The sequence below is a fragment of the Portunus trituberculatus genome, chromosome 28, assembly GCF_017591435.1.
Source record: "Portunus trituberculatus isolate SZX2019 chromosome 28, ASM1759143v1, whole genome shotgun sequence".
Classification (NCBI taxonomy): domain Eukaryota; kingdom Metazoa; phylum Arthropoda; class Malacostraca; order Decapoda; family Portunidae; genus Portunus; species Portunus trituberculatus.
Window position 1 is genome coordinate 11,633,556 of NC_059282.1, and position 23,371 is coordinate 11,656,926.

Genomic DNA, 23,371 nt, shown 5'->3' on the forward strand with positions numbered 1-23,371 from the left:
ATTTTTTTGGTAGATTTCGGCTTGTTTTTAATTAATTTACCAGTTTCTTTTTATGCAAATCATAATATGTTTCGGGGCTGTAAAAAAAATTGGTTGATTTTCGCTAAAAACAAGTGGTATTCTAATTAAAAGCAAGCCGAAATCTACCAGAAAAAAATTGTTTCGTCCAGAAAGGGCAAGGTGGTGAAACTCTGTAGGTTTACCTAGAAAACATGTTAGTAATGAAGTAAATTACTGAAAGAAATAAAAAGCTATGAAAGAAGTTATACCTGGTGTTTCTGAAAGTAGAAATGACGTACGATAGGGTAGATAGTTAGAAATTGTTGATACTACTAGCACACATAGGAATGGACAGGTGGATGGTGCAGGTGGTCATTTTGCTGTACGAGGAAAATGAAGACAAGTTCACAATAGGAGATATCAGTACAGGCTTGAAGAAGAATAACATTGGAATACGTCAGGGATATATATGTGATCTCTCCTACCCTATTCATGATCTACATACACGAATTGATAGCGAGGATCAAAATGAGGCGGAGTCAAAGTAGGAGGCAGGAGACTAGGATGCCTGGCCTATGCTGACAACATAGTGCTGATGGCAGAGAGTAAGGAGATGGAAGAGTTATTACACGTGCTAGCATATGGAAGAGAATGGAACATCAGGTATAGTGCTAGGAAATGCAAGGTTTCAATAGCTAAGTGGAGGGACAGTGGGTACTAGGGAATGATGTATTCGAGGTGGTTTACAAGGATTCTATAATCTTGTATACTCCTTGGTGAGTTTGTTTACATTAACTTCCCGCCAAGGCGCGGTGGATAGTTTCCAGTCGTTGTGACGTGTTTCGACTAGGACTCACTCGATACTTCTAGCGACTTGCAATTTCAGTCGCAAATTGGCACGTGTGAACCCGCCTTTATAAGCATGTAATCCTTATGTTGAAGTTGTTGTGAAGCTTGCTTGAGGCCGCCATTGCCTCCTACCCAACCCGTTTCATGGTCACACACACTTGCCTTCCGCCACATATATGAGTGAAGCTTACTTTCCTGGGAAGCCATGCACTACAGTATCATTGTCTTCACTCGGGTACATGTTTTCGATAAATCACTTTTTAATTTACAGCCTATTTATTCTTGGCTGCGTTTCTTGCTGTTTTCCATTACTTTTCGAACACACCACGCTATCAAGGCATTACCAACTGAATAAGAAGGAAATTATATAATTAAAGACTACCGTTTTATAGCAGCGTGACAGCGGCAGCGAACCTCACACAGAGTAGACGGCCATACCGAGAAGAATACATCCCGTCGGGCCGTCAGCTGAGCCTGTATAGGATGCCAGCAGTCGCCAGACTGTAGCCAAATGTACACTGTTGCCAATCCAGAGAAAGAATTACTGACTGGACAGGAGCTTAGGGTGCAGGAAAAATCGCTTATTTTTCACTCCGCCCTGGGATTTTTAAGTTGTGGCAGGAGACAGAAACCCTGGTTTGTTTATGAAGCGTGCTAATTGCTGCATTAGGGAACACCCAGAGAGAGAGAGAGAGAGAGAGAGAGAGAGAGAATTATTACCCCATAATCCCGTAAAACTTTAAAAGGTCTTAATTACTATCATTATTATTGTTACTATTATTATGATCATTATTACTATTTTCATTATCATTAATATTATTATTATGTATGTAGTAAAAGTGAATCAGGTGTCGTTTTTGCTCTTCTCCATGATCGGGTTATAGAATACCATATCACGATGCTGTACTGAACCACTGATTATAGTCAGCTACAATTTGAATGGCGAGAGAGAGAGAGAGAGAGAGAGAGAGAGAGAGAGAGAGAGAGAGAGAGAGAGAGAGAGAGAGAGAGAGAGAGAGAGAGAACATGTTAATGAATGTTGAATCAAAGGCAATCTTCCACAAAGAAATGAGAACTGAAGAGAACATTGAGAAAAATGGATAGGGATCGATTCTAAGATTAATATTTCGTCAACTATAACAGCAACAAATACTCTCTGTGAAAGTTGGGCAGCTATGTGAACTTCCACCTCCACAATTGATAAGTCTGATGTCATGATGGAAAAGGAAGTAAAACTTTCATATCAGGAATGATCATCAACCAGCCATTACCTGATAATATCTGCCATCACGATTCACTGGAGTGGCTGGAGATCAATGCCTTCAGGAGCCTCACACCTCAATCACCTCCATATCCTGTTGTGTCAAGGTGTTTGGTCTCCTCCCTTCCTCACCAGTCACTCACATACTCTTAAAAGCGGATGACACAAGTCTGCCATCACATCATGGTATATAAAAAAAAAAAAAAAAAAAAAGTCTATATTAAAGCAATATGAACTGGAAATAGATTAGATGACAAAGTAATAATGTCAGTGTCTGGCAGGTGGGCTTGCACAAACGCACAACACAGTTGCCTGCAGGCTATGATAAGTTACTAGTGACAAATAAAACAAACTCTGATCACCTCCAACTATATTTAGAAGGCAGCATTGTATGTATTGCACTGATCAGTGTTTTCTACCCCCTTCCTTCTTAATCTTCTTTCCTTTCTTCTGGCCAAGAAGTTTCTTTGTTTTATTCTTTATGAGAGCTTTACGTGCCTTGGTTTTCTTGCCTGGTGTGGTGAATTGCACATGAATCTTGCGGTTCTTGAGCTGAGAATTGTTGAGCTTGAGACTTTTCTGCAAGTAAAAGACTTCAAGATTAATTCCTGATATCTGCCTATCTTGTCCTGGCCTCCAATCTTAATTAATGTTGGTTGGAGGTTATGGTGACATCAACATCTACATTAAATTCCAGTTTGCTAAAAACTTCCACAATAGGGTGGCTACCATAGAGTTCCACAAAATGTCAGCCACATAACTCTCATGAGAACAGCAGGAAAACATAATGCAACAATTGTGACCACAGCAAGCACAAAGAACTGGAAAAAAAAAAAAAAAAAAAAAAAAAAAAACACACACACACACACACACACACACGCACGCATGCACGCACACACACCTACTTCATGACTTACATTATAGGAATCTGCATCTTTGAGTTCAATGAAGCCATAACCCTTGCTCTTGCCACTCTTCTTGCGGTTGAGAAGCGTGACTCGCACAATGTTGTCCGCCACTATCTTGAAATGCTCCCGGACCTCCTCCTCGGTGAGCCTTGAGGTACAGAGAGCATCATAAAGTGGTTATATAATGTATTTCATGAATGCTGCTTTATATTCTGATCCAAACACTACTTAATTGACAAAATTATGTTTATAAGAGAGGAGGAGAAGGAAGAGCCAGACAGGTGAGAAAAAGGAGGAAGTTCATGGGAGACATATGAGAAAAAGAAGTGAGAGAAGAGGAGGATTTACTTATTCATAAATTTAGGAAGAGGAGGAGGAGAGAGGGAGAGAAGTGGGAGAAGATGAGAAAGATTTACTTATCAATATTGTATCTATTAAATTATCAATACCACTATCCTCTTCTAGTTTTCTTCTTCCTGATATCAATATAAATTCCTTCCATCTGCAGTGTTACTTAAGTGTATGTATGTAAATATATGATATCTTTAAATGCATGCACTTCAAAGTAATATTGCTTTTTGTACTCCTACAGTTCATACCTACACAACAGCTCTACACTTCTACACACTGGAAAATGACACACTGTGACTGACGAGGTAAATACACCTACTCAAAAGGAAGATTGCCCATGAAGAGGACATATTTTTTCTCTTGCTGTTGCTTCTTTTCCTTTGATGCAGATTGACCTTCAGCATCATCTTCCCCTTTCTTCTCAGCCTTCATTTTTTTTGTCTTCTTTTTGGGCTTTTCCTCTTCAGCATCATCTTTTTCCTCCTCCACCTTCATTCTTTTAATTCCCTTTGCCCCCTCTGCTGTGTCTTCTGAACCATCTTCCTTATTATCTGTGCTTTCAGAGGCTCCTTCTAAGGCTTCTGAAGCTTTCCTCTTGTTCTTCCTCTTCCTTTTCTTTTTACCCTCTGTGTTTGGTCCCTCACTCTCCCCAGATTCTGTAGTCTTTGTAGCTGCCTCTGGAGTTTCTGAGGTTGTGGTTGCTGGTTCCTCCTTCATAGGCTTCTCCACTGAACTTGAGGAAATATCATTAGTTGGTTCACTGTTTTCCTCATCAATTGTAGGTGAAGATTCTCCATTCTTGGTCTCAGGGGAAGCTTCAATTCCATTAGTATTTGACTTATTCTTCTTTCCCCTATTCCTTTTCTTCTTTTTGGGAACACTGGCATTATCAGTGCCATTTCTTTTACTTATCACTTTGAGAATCTTCTTTTCATTCTTGTTCTTTTTATCTGAGAATATACAACACTAAAATTATGAAACAAGATATGTAATATATCTCTAACATATAATAGTGTGTCAGTGTTTTAACCAAGATCATCATCATGGTTCTGCATTAAGACGAGACACTTTGAATAATTATTGTCAGCCAAATGAAAGTAATAGCTAAAGTAACATGAAATAAAGACTCATGAAAACTCTTTAATAACAACATATCTTATCAAATCAAAATATCTTGTCACAATAATAAGTTAATGTGACAAGCCACCATCTCACCAAACACAGGAGTACTCACCAGATGCCTTGGTCCCCACATCTTTCCCTGTTTCTTCCACCTTTACTACCTTCACCTTTGCCATTGTCTTCTGAAAACACACAAAAGTCTCATCAATTCTAACATTTCAAAAGATATGCAAATAGTATATTCAGCAAATATTTCTTTGTAAAAAACACTACATGGAATGTCATCATACCGGAGTTTTGTCAAACTCAACATTACAATGCTTAGTAATTTCATGATACTTTGTATATTTTCATGCTGTCTTAAAAGGGCATAAGCATAACATTACCTTCCACAACTGTGCATGTTTTGCAATGTATAGCATAATAAGAAATAAAACATAACATCATTATAAGAGAGCATCATGATGAAGATAAAGACATTAATATTTCAGACAAGTAAATAAACCTTCACTTGATACTCAAGCTCTGCCATAATCTGCACCTTCAACACATTATTTAACCATTATTTTTCACCTATTGTAGTCTCTAGAAGCAACAACACAGAACACCCACATCAAAAGCAGAATCATCACCAGACAACTCATAATCACACCCATCCTGAGCAAGTAATCTAAACCCTTTTTAAAGTAAAATTGGTGCTTTCAAAAACATTTTTGCTCAAGTCTTGGTTTGTTGTGGTTTCAGTTCCATGCCTCAGCTTTCTCTCTGTGGACACAGCTTCCCTTACACCTGTGTTCACCATGTACACAAAACACACTGCTTTCTACAGATAAAAAAAAATATATAAACCATCTTTCTAATAATGTAAAAAAGTAATTATGACTATTGAAAAGGTTAATCAAAACAAAAATGTTTTTACAATTTTCTTGAAAGGTGTCAAAACAACAAGAGAAAAGTTTATATAATATAGTATAAAGAATTGAGGAGCATGCATATAGTTGAAATATAAACACTCATCAATTTCTCACTTGAAGTTACATGAGAAGACTTACAGTCACACGAGTCTTGAACCTTTTCATTAACATTTAAAATAAATTGGGACATGAGAGGCATCGTGTGTTAGCTTTGTTTAGACCAAAATAATCAGATTAGTTAAATCCTCCCCTTTTGGCAACCTGGTCCCAACAAACCTAACATGGCTCACCTCATATATATGGTTCTATAAAAATTGCAACTGCACATGGTACTAAGTCTATCCCAGTAAGAGACCTGGAAACATTGATAGGTGATACATACAGAATGCTGCAGCTAAGCCATGACCTTTAACCTCTCCACCTCAAGTGCCATTACCCACATCTGCTGCCACTTGCCTCAACAGGTTACTTCAACCCACCAGGAAAAGGGAAACATAAATCTTTATTGCCAAAAAGTTATTTTTGTATGATAAACAATACTTGAAGTTATTACAAGTGTGTGTGTGTGTGTGTGTGTGTGTGTGTGTGTGTGTGTGTGTGTGTGTGTGTGTGTGTGTGTGTGTGTTGCATAAAGGAAAGAAATATACAAGAAACCACAGTCTGATTTCCTTTACAATTTCAAAAAACACTTTGTCTGACTTACTTTCATCATCTTTACATCCCTGCTGTCCATTAATCAAACCTTTATATAATTATGGAAATTAATTTTAGGTTTAAAATGTGTGCACCAGTACCTCAGCAGAGCAACCTTGGCCAGGCACACAGTCAGCACCACAGATTGATGGATACAACACTGACACTGCCAACACAAATATGCTGTTTAGTGAGAGTTTAGGTACAGTATTCCTTTAATATATCAGCTCTTCTCAATCCTTTAAAATACTTCAAGGAGCACAAGCACAGGTGAAAATGAAATATAGTTCAACAAATCATAAACCCATCAGAATTTCTGAAGAGAAAAAAATGCTAATAGTAATAAAAACAACTATTTTCTGAAAACCACTTCAACTGACTATAAACATTACTATTCCTGAAAACCTTATTTCACTTGATAATAAATCACACCTCTATTTCTGAAAAGAAAAACTAACCAATAATAAACATCAATATTTCTGAAAACCCTTCAATCCACAATGACAATCACTAACTTAAGACTGCCTTGCCATTCACAACAATGAATTCATGAATATACATTTTATAATACAAATAAGTAAATAAACATGATAAAAATAAAATCTTAAAAAAATCACACCTAACTTGTAGAAACCATCCCATCTAACAAAAATAAATAAGATAATATAAATCTTATAAAAAATATATAATTACACAATCAACTCTCGATTAACGTTAGTTTGAATAACACAATTTTGATTTAACGTGACTTGACTTTTAAGGAGATACAATTAAATAATGTGATTTATTCTATTTAACGCGGGTTACTTCGACTTGATGATGTCATGTCCACCCACATTGCTTCTGGTGGGAACCATACGGGGCTGGGATCCAAGAAAATTAACAACAAGCAGAACAACTTCCGGCCACAAAATGGCATCCATGAACACACGGGGAGACATTGTTTCTATGGTAACGAGATTGCTTGCAGGTTGTCTGTAAAACCACCTCCCTGAAAGATGTTTCTGTCTCATACATTTATTTTCACAAAAAAACATTTCTATTAGCTTTTTTTTTACAAGCCTTACCACTAAGAAAGGATTGTTTTATGATGCATAAAATGAAATCTTGCATGGAACAAGGAAAACAAAGGATATGAGGATTGAATCATTTGTCTGCCGCCAATTGCTGATGGCTGCTTCTTTTTCTTCTTGTGACCTTTTTTAGCTTATGTGTTGCTTTCTCTACAATATTTGAGTTTCTGGCCCTCTATTGCCTGCTACTATGGATACCATACTTTTGTATTCATATGTGATCATGCCATGAGGATCACCTTGACTCCGTGGCACCGAGTCATAATTCAGAGACATACTGTTCCTTCTCAACTGTCACTCAGTGCCACAGAGTCAAGGTGATCCTGGTGACATGATCGTACACGAATACAAAGGTACAATATCTATTATAGCAGGCAATAGAGGTGCGGAAATACAAATATTGTGGCAAAAGTAACAAATGAACTAAAGAGGATCACAAGAAGCAGTTGTTTTCCATGTGGTAAGGCTTCTAAAAAGCTAATAGAAATGTTATTTTGTGAATATAATGAGACCTCACTCCAAAGTCTGCAGCTAACCTGCAATGTGAGTGGATTGTTTCTGTGTTTTCATTTAGTGTTCTATACTATGACATCCAAGCATCCTTTCACCTTCTCACAGGAAAGTGATTCCATGAAATCAAGGAAGACTGACCATTGAAAGGAAGTTGGAAGTGTTATATCACTATGATAGGGGAGAAAAGACTTTGATGACTGTCCATACAATGGGACTGAGGGAGAGCATGTTTCATACCATCAGACCTAATAAAATGAGAATGTGTTTTCATTGTTTTTTTTTATGGTATGAGTAACAAAATCCCTAAAATAGACAGACTTTCCTAGTGGCCAGGAACGTAGTCCCCCTCATTACCATTGTTTTCTATAGGAAAATTATGTTTGAATAATGCAGTTTTGAATAACGTGATGTCTCCGGGAACGTAACCCTCGCACTAATCGAGAGTTGACTGTACTTGAGAAAATGAGATATGTCAACTGATGCCCATTTAAACGTGTGTGTGTGTGTGTGTGTGTGTGTGTGTGTGTGTGTGTGTGTGTGTGTGTGTGTGTGTGTGTGTGTGTGTGTGTGTGTGTGTGTGTAATTCACCTCCTCCACGGTCGCCTGCTGGTCACCCAGCCAGTCTTCTCCATTACGGAGCGAGCTCAGAGCTCATAGACCGATCTTCGGGTAAGACTGAGACCACATCACCCACAACACACACCGGGAAAGCGAGGCCACAATCCCTCGAGTTACATCCCGTACCTATTTACTGCTAGGTGAACAGGGCCCCATTTGCCTCGCTGCCTCTGGGATTCGAACCCGGCCCTATCGAGTGTGAGTCGAGTGTGCTAACCACTACACTACGCGGTGTGTGTGTGTGTGTGTGTGTGTGTGTGTGTGTGTGTGTGTGTGTGTGTGTGTGTGTAATTCACATCGGTCACCTGCTGGTCACCCAGCCAGTCTTCCCCATTACGGAGCGAGCTCAGAGCTCATAGACCGATCTTCGGGTAGGACTGAGACCTGTGTGTGTGTGTGTGTGTGTGTGTGTGTGTGTGTGTGTGTGTGTGTGTGTGTGTGTGTGTGTGTGTGAGAGAGAGAGTGTGTGAGAGAGAGAGAGAGAGAGAGAGAGAGAGAGAGAGAGAGAGAGAGAGAGAGAGAGAGAGAGAGAGAGAGAGAGAGAGAGAGAGAGAGAGAGAGAGAGAGAGAGAGAGAGAGAGAGAGAGAGAGAGAGAGAGAGAGAGAGAGAGAGAGAGAGAGAGAGAGAGAGAGAGAGAGAGAGAGAGAGAGAGAGAGCAGCCTTTCCCTCTACAGGCTATACAGTAGTAGTTAGGTGTGTGCTTCTTACACTAGATAGTGGGGTGCACTTATTAACCTTACTCGCCAATACTAATACACTAGTGCTCTGAGGATATGACTGATGAAAACACAGAAATGAGCATCACAACTACAGTTCTCACAAGCTGGTAACATTCTGCACTTACTACTACTGTGATTTGCTCTTATCCTGTATTTCAAGTCCTCGTATCTACTGAGTCTCTACAAAACCTGACAATTGGTACTCGGCAGAACAGAGAATGTAAAATTGCAGGAAACAGTTAAACATGTGCAAGTGAGTGTTGAAGGTTGCCCAGCTAAAGACCATGACTGTAACAGTTCTAGTGCCATTTGTTTCAGGATACAAAAGCCATCTCTAGATTCCTCTCACAAACTTTCCTTTTCTGATCAAAAGACCAATTAAATTCTTACTAAAGTTCACTACCTAAACTTCCTCTATGGAATAAGAGTCACATGGTAGAATGAGATTGAATTGTCAGGGGAAAGCATGAGTTCAGTAGACAAGGATATACAAGCCCCACATTAGGTCCACATTACATGAGTGAAGGAACCCACTCCTGTGCTGCCTTAACCAGAAAGGTTTGTTGATCTATGGAAGGATAAATGTCTTTTATATGGAAATATCTGGGAACACTTCAATACAGGTTCCACTCAAACAACTGTAGCACGGAATAAGTTGCCGAGTACATCATGGTATGCATTTACTTACCCTGTATTTGTAAGGGGAAACACAACAGATGTCTTATATGTGCTAAATGTTAAACTATGGGGGTACAAAAACTAATTGAATGCAAATACTACTTGGATATAAGTGTTGAGGAATTATAGAAGATTTACTGTGAAAGACAGAGTCAATATATAATAGTATTGGAAAGCTATTCATCAAATTGTGACTGTAAATCAATGTAATTGTAATATAATCAAAGAAAGCACTCAAGCCATTTTCTCAATTCTTTTACAAGTATGCATTTAATATCAAACATTCCAGTGAGTGTGGAATGTGCAGCACATTGAGCATTGGTGTACCATTCACAGCAATGACATCATGCATGTCTCTAGAAAGCTTTCCTAATCTTGAAAGTAAAGCAGACTGCACCACTACATCTCTTCTTCCATCACAATACTCTATCCCTTCATTCTCTGACACCTCTCGGGACAATCAAATATAGCAATGCTGCATCTAGCAGAGACAGCAAAGCTTCTTCTGTCATCTTAACATTAAAATGCACAGCTAAATACAAAATATATTTGATATTGTTGGTAGTCTTCAAATACTACTGTTTGAGTAATGTTTTTTTGAGTTTCTTATACAACAAAGATCCCTACATTAAATATTATAGTTTCAGTATATAAGTGAATTACAAATATAAGGCATTAATAACTACTGGTGATCATAACTAGCTAGTTTTTGGATCCAAGTAGTTATCTTGGAAATCCTCGGCTGGATCTTAACTTCTTAATTCAAAATTTCAGTGTTTACCATCATTAAGCCTAACTAAAATACAAGTTGCAGTAGATGACTTGTACTAGTTCCCAGAATGCTTGGCACATACACTTGTACACACCATTTCTGTATCCTGAAAAACACCACACAATGCAGTAAATCATTGTACTTAAAACTAACTACACCTTTTGCAGTGTGAACCAAATAGGCCAAGATTATACTGCATGATGCCAGCTGAGTGGCTGGGAAAGGCTGCTGTAAATATTACACTTAAAAGTTATGAAGTATCTGTACATGCCCTTATGAACTGCATGGATCTGAGACAAGTAAGTATTACTGTAAGTGAAGGCCTTGATAGTATTTCAATAGGTTTACAAGAATACAGCTTTATATGAACAAATATAAGCAAAGTTGAAATGCTTTCTTTACAGGAGATCTAGAACATTTCAAATTCTTAATATAATTCTGTAAACAATATTGTCAAACAATCATATACATGACAAAAAGATACAGGAAGTAAACAATTTTACAGGTACATACTACTGGATCATTCATGTGTTGTGTTGCATCTCAATATAAAGATAGTGAGTGCAAAGCATTGCAGACCAAACCTGATACAGGTGTGTAACTGAGCATGCACACACAATCATGCCTTCTCCCTCTCTCCTCTAACACACACACACACACACACACACACACACACACACACACACACACACACACACACACACTGCATGTAATTTGAAGTTTCAGGTTATGAAGAACTGTTTAAGTATCTCTAAATAGTCCAACTCACTAGATAGGTCATATGAAGCTTGTCTATGATAGAGAAGGTTTTTAATGTAGCAAAACCCTCTGGTCATAACTTTGAATAGATCTAAACTGAGCTAAATTGGAACTTGACAGAATTAAGTATGTAGTGTGAAATTGATTTCAAACATGTAGCAAGATGGGCTGAAGTACTGAAATACAGTGACAGACACCGCTAACATTCTCAGCCACTGGACAGCCAACACAACCCAATGTGTAGCACCTTCATATTTCATTACAACAAAACTTTGTGCATAATAATGAACTGCTACTTAGCATTGCTTTAAATTTTACTGGTAAAGTGCTACAAAGATTGACTAAGAACAGTTTTATATAATCATCAATTTCAAAGTAAAAGCAACAATGTTGTAGTATTTGTTGGGTTTATTCTTAGTTGAGGTTAATATATGACTTTATTAGTCTCCCACATAACAATTTAAAAAAATAATTTATAAGATGATTTAGCTGTAAGCAAAATTTTCATCTTTGACACATTACTCTCTTCTAGGGAGCCTCAAAACACCAAAAGAGAACAGCCTATCAAGGAACCCATTCCATACATAACATTTACATTACTGCAAATCACACTTCCTTTGCATTTATTCATTTACCTTCTGCAAAACAGCCTTTCTCTCACTTGCATCACTACACTTCCATTCTTCGAGCACTTTAAATGTATAGCCATTGCCAATAAGGAAGTTGCCATCAATTTGACCACATTTACAAGCATATGTTTGTAGGTTATAAAATACTGTCACAATGGCCTTTCTTAATATTACTGCAAACCCTTCAGCTGTGTAACACTGGACTTCCTACTTTTTCTTGCTGATGTTGTACAGCAGAAGCTATTCTTCAAATATTCAATCTTGTGACCTTTGTGCTGATTTCAAATAGGTACAAATAAAGCATCTTAATCTATCCTGAGTTTGAGAGCCAGTAAAAGTCGACAAATCAAATGCTGCAGAGTTCAATCAAATTCTAGTCATATTTAACTTATATATATCTATATCCATAAGCATACTGTTAGTCATTCACCTGTTATGCACTTATACTGTTTTCAGATAATATTTCAAGAAGTACTTGAAAAGCTTCCATTTCCCAAACATATGAAAACAATAAAAATCTATACAATAAATTGAAATACAAAGTATAAAATTACTCCAACATATAAGAACTTTCTTAAATAAATTAAGAAAATTACACTATTATAACACACGACCTACAGTTGTCACCACCAAGCCGTGCAAAGCAGCAACCCTTTCCCTGCTGCTGCACTCAATATTTGGCCCATTCAATAAAAACTAGTGTATCAGTATAGTATTCATCTTCACTGCCAAACTCTTCAACTGCCAATCACTGTGACCAGGGTTTCACAAGAATTCCTCATCAAAGTTACTACTGCTAGCACAAACTCCCTGAATGACTGACCTAGAAGAGTGGCTGGCTGAGGGGGCAGTGTCTGTTGCAGTGCCTATACTGCAATATTAATAACTCTTACCATTGGGACAACTAAATAAATCTACAATTACCTTTCTATATCCATGAACTCAAAATATGTTTTAACTGTCTAAATCAGTGAGATGTGGCAACCCATAACCTCTTTCAAATACAAATTATCATTGGTTCAACCATGTAACAAGTAGCACATGAAATAATTATGAAAAATAACTAGCCTGCAAAAATTAAAGTAAGTATATTTCAAAATATTGGATAATAATGTATTTTGAAATTTTACTTCCTTAAAAAAAACTGGCACAGGCTTTCTACTTTCAATTTAAGCTCATGTAATTGATGATAAAAACACTAAATAGTGCTTAGAACTGGACAAGATTACTAAAACATTGAGAACAGTATTTCTTTCTTTTGACTGACTGCAAGGAATGATGTTCACTGATAATGATTTCAGTGACATCTTGGTGAGAGTTAACAAGTGAATGACTGACTGACAATCCTATAAGTTCTTCATAATTTCTTCCCTATTCATATACATTAACATAAAAACATTGCATTTCTCTTTTATATATTATATCAAGCAATATGAAAGCTTATAGGAAGGTAAAAAGTGCTTGTTTCTAGTTTCCTAATATAAATGATAATTTTGAAAGACCATGGACAGGGAACTAGAGTAAGGTACCATTATGAAGTACCTTGTATGAACAGTAAGCTGCTCACATACATGTGCATTCAAGCATGAGGTGCAGAGAGGTGAAAATGTAATCAGTTAAGTATGTAAACTCACCAATGACACCAAGCATCATTTCCTGTACAGCATGAGGTAGGTAAGTGACAGGAAACCACAAACACCACTTGACTCTTTCAAAGAAAGCAGTCAGTAAACACAGCAAGCCCACTACATACCAACAATCCATGTCAAAGTTCATCAGAGACTATTTGTGCTTACGATTCATTATACAGTTGAGATCCACAGAGAGTGGTCTTAATAAGTGTCAGCAATGTTTCACACGGCCATATGTATCCATATTTATGATCATCAAAATGAGTAAATAATATGATACCATAACATACAACAAAATAATATAGTATGTATTTAGTATGTTTCTTTTTTTCCCTATTCTGCTGTAATAACGGGTTGAAAACATTAGCTAACACCAAATGACAGCCAAATGGTAATGCTACATGGTGAGATAATCAATCAGTGAATCTTATCTGAGATGATAAATCAGTGAATCTTACCTAATTTACAACTGTAGAACATAAACCTTTCAAGACAAAACCACATAGGTAGAAGCGGACAAACTTGCATGGTACCTTGTGTGTTTCACCTGACAAGCCAGTCATTACTGATAACAGGAGTGTCAGACAGGTAAACAGTACCACAGGCAATATCTTCTTGGAGACAGGAGCCTCAGTTACCTCAGACAGCTTGTTTACTTATCATGAGCTCTTTCCTTTCTAGCTTTAAAGAATAATTAGTCATAGGCAGGATGGAGACCACTGCCACCTGATGCCCTGCTTGTATTGTAAGGGACGGATTGAGGAGACTAGATATCCCCTACTAAATATTTAAATTCCTGTAAATGTCAGTCTTTTCTTGGCTTTCTTCTTTTATGAGGGATGTCAGCCTGGTGCATTATTACCATTCATTCTCAACATCTGCTTAGGTTTTCCCAGTAATTAATGTAGACGTGACACAGTGATTAAGATTCCAAATATGTGCATCAATTTTGCTCCCATTCCACGCCATTCCAGTTTCATGCATGCCTTCACTTCTCCCTGATGCTTACGGTTCTTTAAGTCAGTGCTGCTTCACTCTGTTGATCTTTCCTTCAACCTTCTACTCTGACATTTTATCACTCATTAAAATCATCAGAAAATTAAGAAGCTAAAGTATGATAAATATGTCAGTCCATTATAATTCTTGGTTATATTTCTTCCATTACCTCAGGTCTAGTTTGGGAGGGAGCAAATTCAAAGTTGTGGATTTGCTTCCGCTGCTTCTAATTCTACAGAAAGCAGTATTTTACAGCCATGATTGTCAGTTCTGCTTTCTATACAGAAGAAATATAACCCTTTTTAAAGAATGTTTTTGGCATACACCTGTAGCACTCTGTAAAAATCTATACATCATCATCAACATCACCATCATCAGCCTAAAGCCGCGTCCAGACAATCAAGCTGTGCCTGCGAGTACAAGTGGGCAGTCTACCTGTTGACTGACTGCCCACTTGTCCCTGCGGAAATATTGGTAAACCCGTTTTAGTAGTTATGTGAAATCACCAGACATTGCTCATACTCTAACAACCATCCATCCTGGCGCTGTTGTCTGGGTATGATTAGGGCAGATCAACATTGTGGACAACACTGTATTTGTGCCCACAGGCTTAACTCGGTTGCAGGCAGTATCCTTCAAGCTGTGCTCAATCGTGTGAATGGGCCTAATTCTGCTAAGAACAAGATCTCTCCCAACTGTTAGAAGGGATTAAGCTAGGTATAACACCACACAAGCTTAGATTGCCTTGATATGGGATCTAAAGTAAAAAATTAGACAATACTAAACAGTTTCTGCCCAATTCACATTCTGAAAGCAGAACCTTTCAGCTGTGAGCCAAGTACATACCATATCTTTTAACCTAACCAACTGATAATGCCATATCTATTTCACTGATCTATAAACCTATTCATCCCTGAACTTAAATCCTCACTCAACACAGGTCTATTACAATGATTATCTGTTAGTTGATAAATGGGTACTCATGATAGAATACATAAAGGTTCAAAGGTAAGATGATATCCATCAGCATTATAGCTTTGGATAAGGTCAAAGTACTAGGAATTGATGAGCACCAGAGTAAAACATCACATGAAGGTGGCAGGAACTGAGATCTCAACTATCTTCCACATTCACTACTATACACTGCTATGGAAGAGAATTTTAAAGATTTACTTTTATATCATATAAAGAAATGTTGATTTGATTGATAACAACACACTCAGGTGGCACCATGCTATGATGCAAATTTTAGTCATGCAATATTAAGATGACATCATAAGTTTACCACAGCATGCATCACAGAAAACTGCACCCATTTACATCTGTCCTCTGTCCATGTACCGAAATGTAAAACTCGAAAGAAGTATTCATGCAAGGGTCTAGAATTATGTACCGGCAACCATGCTGATCTGATAATTATCTATCTATATATGACAATTGCTTCTATGAACATCCTGGGAGAATGGCAGCGACAGAAATCTCCAATTACTCCTACCCGTGGAAGCTCTAATCCTCTCATTTCTCTCATTCTCACTTACTCAACATCATCATTCCATTTCTCTGGATGTCTGTTGGACACCACATCTATCAAACACAGATAAGATATGTGTATGGTATAGAAGTAGATTATACATATTTCATTTTCTGTGAATACATTCATTTCTTAATATCTTTGCAATCCAAAAGTTAATAAAGCAATCAATTTTGAGGGTGGAGGGTTTAAAAGGTCTCTGACAGATGTACGGTCTATTTCACTTGATTTATAAGGCCAGTATTGGCTGCCCTTCATCCATGGGGGACAGACTCATATTCCACTCATGGGTATGGAGTATTCATATGATCAATGCTTTCACCTACCCCTGTGAATAAAATATCTACCTGAACATTTAAGGATACGCACTCACAACAATAGTCTCATCGACCATAATAAAAAAAAAAAAAAAAAAAAAAAAAAAAAAAAACATAAAAGCATAGAAAATATCCACATGAGTAGTATGACTAATTTGTCTTTAGTTTTGTAGTCCATGGTCTTTAAAAATTCTCACTGGGACTGGGTTAGTGTGCAATATCTAAGACTACTGAAATCACTCCCAAAAAATATAATCTGACTGCATAAACTATTGAATATATAACTCTCAGTTTCTACATAAACTCTGAAAAAAAAAGAAAAAAAGATACACAGGCATATAATCACTAAAAGCAGCATCAAGTATAACAAACACATGTCTCACACACAAGGAAAATATATAAAAGTTGTTTGTAGCAATTCTATTAATTTTGTAAAAGAACTCTTCATACGGCCTATACACATACCGTCCAATCACTCCTCACGTAGGTGACAAATTCTAAAATAAATGCTAATACAATGATAACTTGGCAACATAAACCTGAATCATGATGTCATACATGACACTAGATTTTCCGAGTTATCATGCAGTGTGTCTCAACAATGGAACCTGAGTGTTTCCTTTAGTACTCACATTCCTATCAATATAACCATTCCTAATACACAAGGTAGAATATGGAGGACTGCTGCCAAATATGTGACCAGCACCAACATTTGTGCTACACTCTTCATCACATAATGCATTCATTTGATACATCCAATCCTGTTTATTAAATCCCATCACACCAAAGTTAGTAAGTAAAGCTTTGCTTATTAGCCTTGGTCTTATAATTCCATATTTCTACCTTTTAGGTACCTATGAACTGGTATTAAAAGTACTCAATATGTAAGCAGAATTCTTGATATAATAGGAGACCTGCAAAGAGGACAGTTACCTAGAGATGAGGAGCACTTAGAACACACACACACATGGCCACAAGGTAGGTAAATAACCTCACATCTGGCATTCATACACACAACACATTCTGCCTCCACAAACTGCTGGTCTATGGGTGGAGCAGTTGGCATTCCCTCTTGTCCCTCTAGAACAGGAGCACTTGGAGCTGCCTCATCACTCTCCAGGTTGGGGGCAGAGGGAGCATAAGGATATTCTTCTTCACTTGGTGCAGAAGGTGTGTGGTCTCCAACTTTGGAGGCATATAAATAGTTCTGGAGGGCACGTTGTAAACTGCGATAAGTTGCCGGACCAATGTCCATGGCAGCTGCATCTTCCTCTGTCATGTCCACCAGGCGAGAGAATGTAATAGAATTGTGGGCAAACACTGGTGTCAAGTCAAGAGCATTGGCAGCCTTCAGCACGGCTTGCACTCCTGGCTCCAGCTTGGCCTCAGCCTCAGCCAGTCCCACTGGCTTCATGGACAACAGCCGCTGGTACTGAACCAGCCAGAATTGCTCGTCTTCCTCCTCATTTCCAGAGCGCATATCCTGAAGCTGAGCCAGCCAGGCAGCAAGCTGGGCCTCCCTCTCACTTTTCTCTTTCATCAGACACTTCAGCAGGCCAACCAAAGTGATACGCTGCTCCAGCATGGTACTTGATCCATACTTGATGCCATGCTTTTTCTTTCGCACCTCCAGAGAGGAGAGTCGAGCCAATTCAAACTCAATTTGACCAATCTGTTGGTAAGAATTTACAACAATCACCTCTATGTAAACATCATACACCAATAGGGCCTCATAAAGCTTTAACACATAACTGGTAAAAATAATATGTTAAACATAAATAATTCTAAATGAAAGCAGAGAAATTCCAAAACTGTAAGTAATCAATATGTACTAGACTTGGCATAATTTAACCATCAATTTGAAAAAAATTTGTTGTAATAATACCACTTAGGTAACTGCATTCTGACATCTATCTAGCAGTGCCATAATGATGATCTGAATACTTAATCTTTGTCAACCTGCTATACATCAAGTGAAATTATCAATTACTAAAATTTCATGGGTTGAAAAGATACACAGTAAATGAATCTTTCCGAAGCTAAACCTACTGCAAAAACTGTCAACAATACTTAAGCGTGTATATATGTATTATGTTCAGTAAATGACATTTAATATATGAACTAATTCCACTTCAACACTATTTCCAAGCTTACCTGTCTGAGTATGTTGTTTCTTTTGAGGTCAGAATTGAGGAGGAGTAATTTGAAGGCAGCCTCCTGACACTCCTCATCCTTGAGTAAGGTTGAGGTCCATTCTTCCTTCTCAGCCAAGCGAGTAGTGAGCACCCCATGAAGGTGAGAATTAACCAAATCAGCATCCTGCATAAGGGCAAACACTCTGGCTCCCTGCTCATCTTGAACAGCCTGCCTCCTCTGTTCAGCAGCAGCCTCCTCCATCAGTGCCTCCTTCATGGCCTCCACCACTTCTGACTGCCTAAGTTCAGCTGCAGATTCAGCAATGCCACATAAAAGAGACTGCATTTCATTGTCCTGGTCTTGGAGTAGAGAGATGAATTCTTTACTCTTCCGTGCTGCAGCCACTGCCACAAGTTCCTGCACAGCAGCTGTGGTGTCCTTTTCAAGGGTTGACAGATCACGCAGTAAAGACTGTCTTTCTTTTTCCTTGGCTGACACTAAGCCTTCTACCTCTAAGTCCAGAGTTGCTTGCTGAGTAGAGAGATCATTAATTAAGGCCTCCTTGTTACTGGATGAAGCTATGTATTTCTCCAGCTGCTCAGCTTGTTCAGCTCGCATGTTTTCTTCCAAATTACACTGTTCCTTTAATAGCTCACGCTTTTTTTTCTCATAATCTAGGGCTTCAGGGGGGGTCTGCAAGATTTCTTCCAAAAGTTGCTGCTTATTTGTAGTCATATCTTGCAACATATGAGCCAGCTGTTCTTGTTCTCTGGCTTGACATTCTTCTTCAACAGCCATCTGGGCTCTAACCTTTTCTTCCTTGCGATTCATGTAGCTGAACAATACTTCATCAGCAGCAGAGTGATCAGACTTAGCAGAGGAGGGTGGTGAGGTGACATCTTCCTCTTCCACCTGGCTGAGGCCCTGGTACTCCACCTGGTGCTCCTCACATAGGTGCCGCATGATAGCCTCAACACCAGCTGCAGCCACCTCTGGCGGTGGGGACACCAACTTGTCAGTGTCAATTTCTAATGTGCAGAGACTTTTCTGCAGTTCACAGAATTCCTTTGGCAGTACAGAGATATTGTTTCCACTTAGGGACAAAACTCTTAGCTTTGGCAAGGCACAGATACTTAGAGGCACTTTGGAAAATCTATTTGAAGAGAGATAAAGTTCTTGCAATTTTGACAGTTCACTCAAAGATGAAGGTAAGGTTTTCAGTTTGTTGTGGCTCACTTTCAGAACTTTAAGTCTCTTCAGTCTATTTATCAAATCAGGGAGGTGATGGAATTTGTTGTGAGAAATATCCAACACTTCCAGTGCTTCTAGTTCATTGAGTTTACCTCCTTTTTCAAAATTAGTTAATAAATTGTTCTGCACGAGAAGAGTGGTCTTCTGCAGCAGCTTGCACATGACAAAGGTGTCAGGAGGCATCTCCACCATGGCACAGTCAGTGAGGTCATACACTGGCTCAGGGTTCTGCTGGGCCATCACCACCTTCAGGCCCAGTTTGGCCTTCTGCTCTTTGTCACTCATGGTGGTGGGCTTGTCTTTCTTGAACAGTCCAAATGGCATTCTGACATTGCTTTTTCCCCTACTCTAATCACAACTACAATACCCGTCATCACCTCAGTCTCTCAAAACCAGGCCATCATCTTCATATTTAACATTAATGTCACTTCCACATTAAAAGAATTTTGTTAGCACGGTAGCTACATCTTTAGAGTAAAATCATCACAACCTGAGGGAAAAAATAAATTTACTCACATAATGTACACAATGTAGGCCATAAAACATGCACAGTGAGGAGTAAGTGAAATTCACTACAGCATACACCAGTATTGTTAATTAGTAATAAATGCACTAACAAGATAAATAAATATATAAAGGATATGTTTATCAACTTATAAGACCATACTAAAAACATAATTTATTCAAGACTCTCCAGAAGTATCAACAAAAATGTTCTACATAACCAAATTGAGATTTTTTTTTTTTAATTAAAGATGTTTATGCATTATATGGAGCTACATAATTGTTTTCATCTTCTATAACATGCTTTACTGAAAGAAAAATAAGATCATTGTTTACGTACTAAGTTATCATAGTCTGAGATAGTATTTATAATGGAAAGTACATAACAAGAGCATATCAAGTGGGGATTGACTGGTGTGCAAACTATTCAGTATGTGATGAGAAGTTAATGATTTAGTTCCTTTAGCTTGGGATCCTCAGTTTGTCTTTATGGCTGCTGGCAATTCCTGTTTTTGAACGCAAGACTATCATGCAGCACCAAGAGGTACCATACAACTAAAACCTTTTATCTTGAGTTCTTGGGACTAGATACTTTTATGAATGCTACATTCTAGAATGATTGATTGAACAGTGACTTTTGATGGGAACAAAGTTAAATCTTCATGGCTCACATGGCTGGGCAATAAAACAGGATCAATTTCATCAGATATTCAAAACTGTCATTTTGCTTTGTGCAGACATCTATCAGCAGATTTTCCTCTTTAAGTTTTATGAAGTTTAAAATTGTTCCCTTTTTTTCTATTCTAATAGATTTAGTATTGAAAAGCCCACATTCTTATATTCTCATAAGTCTGATGTAGAGCAGTCTGCATGACTGTGGACAAGAAGGTCACATGTTTGAGTGAAGATATGGTATCACTTGATGACATTTAGTTTAAAATAGCTTCTCACGGCTACAAGACCAAGAAGGTGAGACAAGCTTGTCAGCACAACTTAGCATGGCAGTCCAACCACATCCCTATTTGAATCAAGTTGTACTTTCCCACCATTCCTAAGTTTATCATACACTAAAAGACAATAAACTACATGAAACTGCTGATAAAACATTTCTCTTTGTATAGGAGATTATACAAAGGAGGCAAGAGAAAGATGATTAGGTGCTCTATGAAAATTAGGAAAAATACATGCCAATTAGAGAAGAATACCAGCTTCAGCCATGGAAATTCTTTCTTCCCAATCCCATATAAAGCTAATGTGTCAAGAAATCACTTACACAGTTATCATAAATGTATTAAACTCTATCTGAAAAATAATTAGATCAATGATTACACCTTGAAATTAGTGGGATGCAGTTAAAAAAAAAAAATTGAAGATTGAGGCACCTAACACACACCAAACAGTTCACTGCATCACGGCCTGTATCACCTGATAATGGGTGGAGTGTCTGGACAAACCCAACAAACTCCACAGGGGTCTCAGTTCCCAGTTTAGCAGAGGACATACTTTTCCTTCAAGCACACCTAAAATATACACACTTGTTAAGGTTCAGGAGTACACCATCACATCACCATCACCAGTAACCATTTCTCACCAGTATTGTATTACGTAAAGCTTGGTACCATACCAAGTCAATAGTAACACCACACAGGGCTAGTGAGTAACCAGATCACCGGTCCCCCAGTTACCACCAGTCAATGCTACACACTGCCCAAAGTTCTACACGACATCAGGGATCACCAGAACACTAACAATCACCATTCCTCACCAGTATCCTTCAAGCAACCACAAGAAACTACCAGGAAAGGTATTACGTCTTCAGCAATTACCAGAACCCACGTGACTCTCAAACAACAGCCCAGATATACCAGTCTTTATTCCCGATATTTCTAATTTTAACAGCATATTTCAGCATTTTGCCAATATCTATGTTATGCTACTCACCTTACTGGACTTGTGGCGGTACCTGAGGGGATATAAAGGACCGTGGCACTGCGTAATGTGGCACTGTAGGAGTGGCAACTCTCCCACGAGGCTGTGATCAATATTATGGCTCCCGCCAGACTCGAATTCACGTCTTGTAAGATTTAGGCCTATTTTCCTCTTTCCTATCATAAAAACACATGTAGAAATTCCCCCTGTTGTTACACAATGTTCATAAAGAGGTATGGTTGTATAATTACAACATTGGTGGTTTGTTTGGATGTTTTATTTTATTTTTCAATTTTTTCTTAAGTGAAATATTGCTTAGTTTCCTTTAGGTCTCTTGCATCAAAGATATGGCAATCAATTGTTTTGGTTTCGTTTTGTATAGTCAAAGGCAGATACTTTGACATGGCTTTTTAGTGTAATTTTGTATTATCATACAAAGAGGTGTCTTTTGAACGGCACAGAAAGATTGAGTTGCCTCTTACATTGAATACATTCTCTCTCTCTCTCTCTCTCCGGTCACACGGATACAAGTGAAATCCAGGGCAACATCATTAATATGTTGGATTCATGTCGTAAATCCTTCTCACTGATTTGCGTGCCTGACCATTCCAGTATACGCGGGAATGAACAGGCGGACATGCTAGCTCGGTCTGCTGAAAGCTCGAGGGAGCGTGGAACCGTCGTCGGGATCTGCAGTCATGTCTTTCAGTTGTTAAATCATCAGCAGAACTCCTGTGGCAAAGTCACTGGGACAACCTCCACCTCTACACCAAACCCATCCTGGACAAGTGGGCCTCCTTCAATCGCCCTACAAGACGAGAGGAAGTTGTCCTCGCACGCCTCTGATTGGGCTGCACCTTCCCCACCCACATGCTCCCCTACATCGCCAACACCTTCCAAACACAGTGTTCCACATGTAATGTCACTCTTTCTATCGAGCACATCCTGCTTCACTTCAAGAGAGAGTTTTTTGGTGCTGTAACTTCACCACATCATCATCAATGCTAAAAGAAAAAAATAAAGAAATGAAATAAAATGGTCTGATGTTTGTTAACATTCCTCACTCCTCTTCCTCTTCTTCTCCATCATTCCTGTGGTTTATTTTTTTGTTAACTTAAGGCTGCGTTCACACTGGAAGTGAGAAAGTGGCCAAGAGCGAGAAAGGTCAAATGATTTTCAGTGGCTGCATTGGAAGAGATTTTAGACAGCTATGTCC

The 23,371-nt window shown here is 38.3% G+C and overlaps 3 protein-coding genes and 1 long non-coding RNA gene across 8 annotated transcripts in view; 1 reads left to right on the forward strand and 3 right to left on the reverse strand.

The window, feature by feature from the left end:
• LOC123510182 (importin subunit alpha-3-like) overlaps positions 1 to 1,775 on the reverse strand; it is a 23,302-nt gene extending 21,527 nt beyond the window's left edge. Inside the window, exon 1 of one of the 2 annotated variants that reach the window (XM_045265058.1) lies at positions 1,232 to 1,775. The gene's annotated coding sequence lies outside the window, so the exon portion shown is untranslated. Of the gene's footprint in view, positions 1 to 505; positions 998 to 1,231 lie in introns of those variants that run through there. The other variant, XM_045265059.1, reaches the window with a different exon arrangement.
• Positions 1,776 to 2,465: 690 nt separating this feature from the next.
• Positions 2,466 to 22,353, reverse strand: LOC123510183 (nucleolin 1-like). 4 transcript variants are annotated; one of them, XM_045265064.1, is made up of 6 exons: positions 22,168 to 22,353; positions 4,878 to 4,886; positions 4,604 to 4,670; positions 3,689 to 4,319; positions 3,028 to 3,166; positions 2,466 to 2,689 (listed from the first exon to the last, which is right to left on the reverse strand). In XM_045265064.1, the coding sequence occupies exons 1-6, from the start codon at positions 22,336 to 22,338 to the stop codon at positions 2,516 to 2,518; spliced, it is 1,191 nt and encodes a 396-aa protein (XP_045120999.1). In that variant the 5' UTR covers positions 22,339 to 22,353; the 3' UTR covers positions 2,466 to 2,515. The 4 variants fall into 4 exon arrangements, with proteins under 4 accessions (XP_045120999.1, XP_045120998.1, XP_045121001.1 ...); XM_045265063.1 differs by having other exon boundaries at positions 4,604 to 4,673; XM_045265066.1 differs by lacking the exon at positions 4,878 to 4,886.
• On the reverse strand, positions 10,234 to 22,094 carry LOC123510181 (E3 ubiquitin-protein ligase LRSAM1-like). Its single transcript, XM_045265056.1, has 3 exons — positions 21,992 to 22,094; positions 18,490 to 20,212; positions 10,234 to 18,007 (listed from the first exon to the last, which is right to left on the reverse strand). The coding sequence occupies exons 2-3, from the start codon at positions 20,044 to 20,046 to the stop codon at positions 17,213 to 17,215; spliced, it is 2,352 nt and encodes a 783-aa protein (XP_045120991.1). The 5' UTR covers positions 20,047 to 20,212; positions 21,992 to 22,094; the 3' UTR covers positions 10,234 to 17,212.
• Positions 21,847 to 23,191, forward strand: LOC123510185. Its single transcript, XR_006676412.1, has 2 exons — positions 21,847 to 22,030; positions 22,768 to 23,191. It is a non-coding gene; the product is annotated as an uncharacterized LOC123510185 (long non-coding RNA).
• Positions 23,192 to 23,371: the final 180 nt, after the last annotated feature.

Excerpts from the sequence above, each read along its gene's own strand:
- LOC123510183 (XM_045265063.1), bottom strand. The coding sequence starts at position 22,338 with ATGATAGGAAAGAGGAAAATAGGCCTAAATCTTACAAGACGTGAATTC. Across the intron at positions 3,167-3,688 it reads ATGGGCAATCTTCCTTTTGA|GCTCACCGAGGAGGAGGTCC; the intron begins GTAGGTGTATTT and ends CTGTACCTCAAG. Across the intron at positions 2,690-3,027 it reads AAGATGCAGATTCCTATAAT|AAAAGTCTCAAGCTCAACAA; the intron begins GTAAGTCATGAA and ends TTTTACTTGCAG.
- LOC123510181 (XM_045265056.1), bottom strand. The coding sequence starts at position 20,046 with ATGCCATTTGGACTGTTCAAGAAAGACAAGCCCACCACCATGAGTGAC. Across the intron at positions 18,008-18,489 it reads GAAACAACATACTCAGACAG|ATTGGTCAAATTGAGTTTGA; the intron begins GTAAGCTTGGAA and ends TCTTACCAACAG.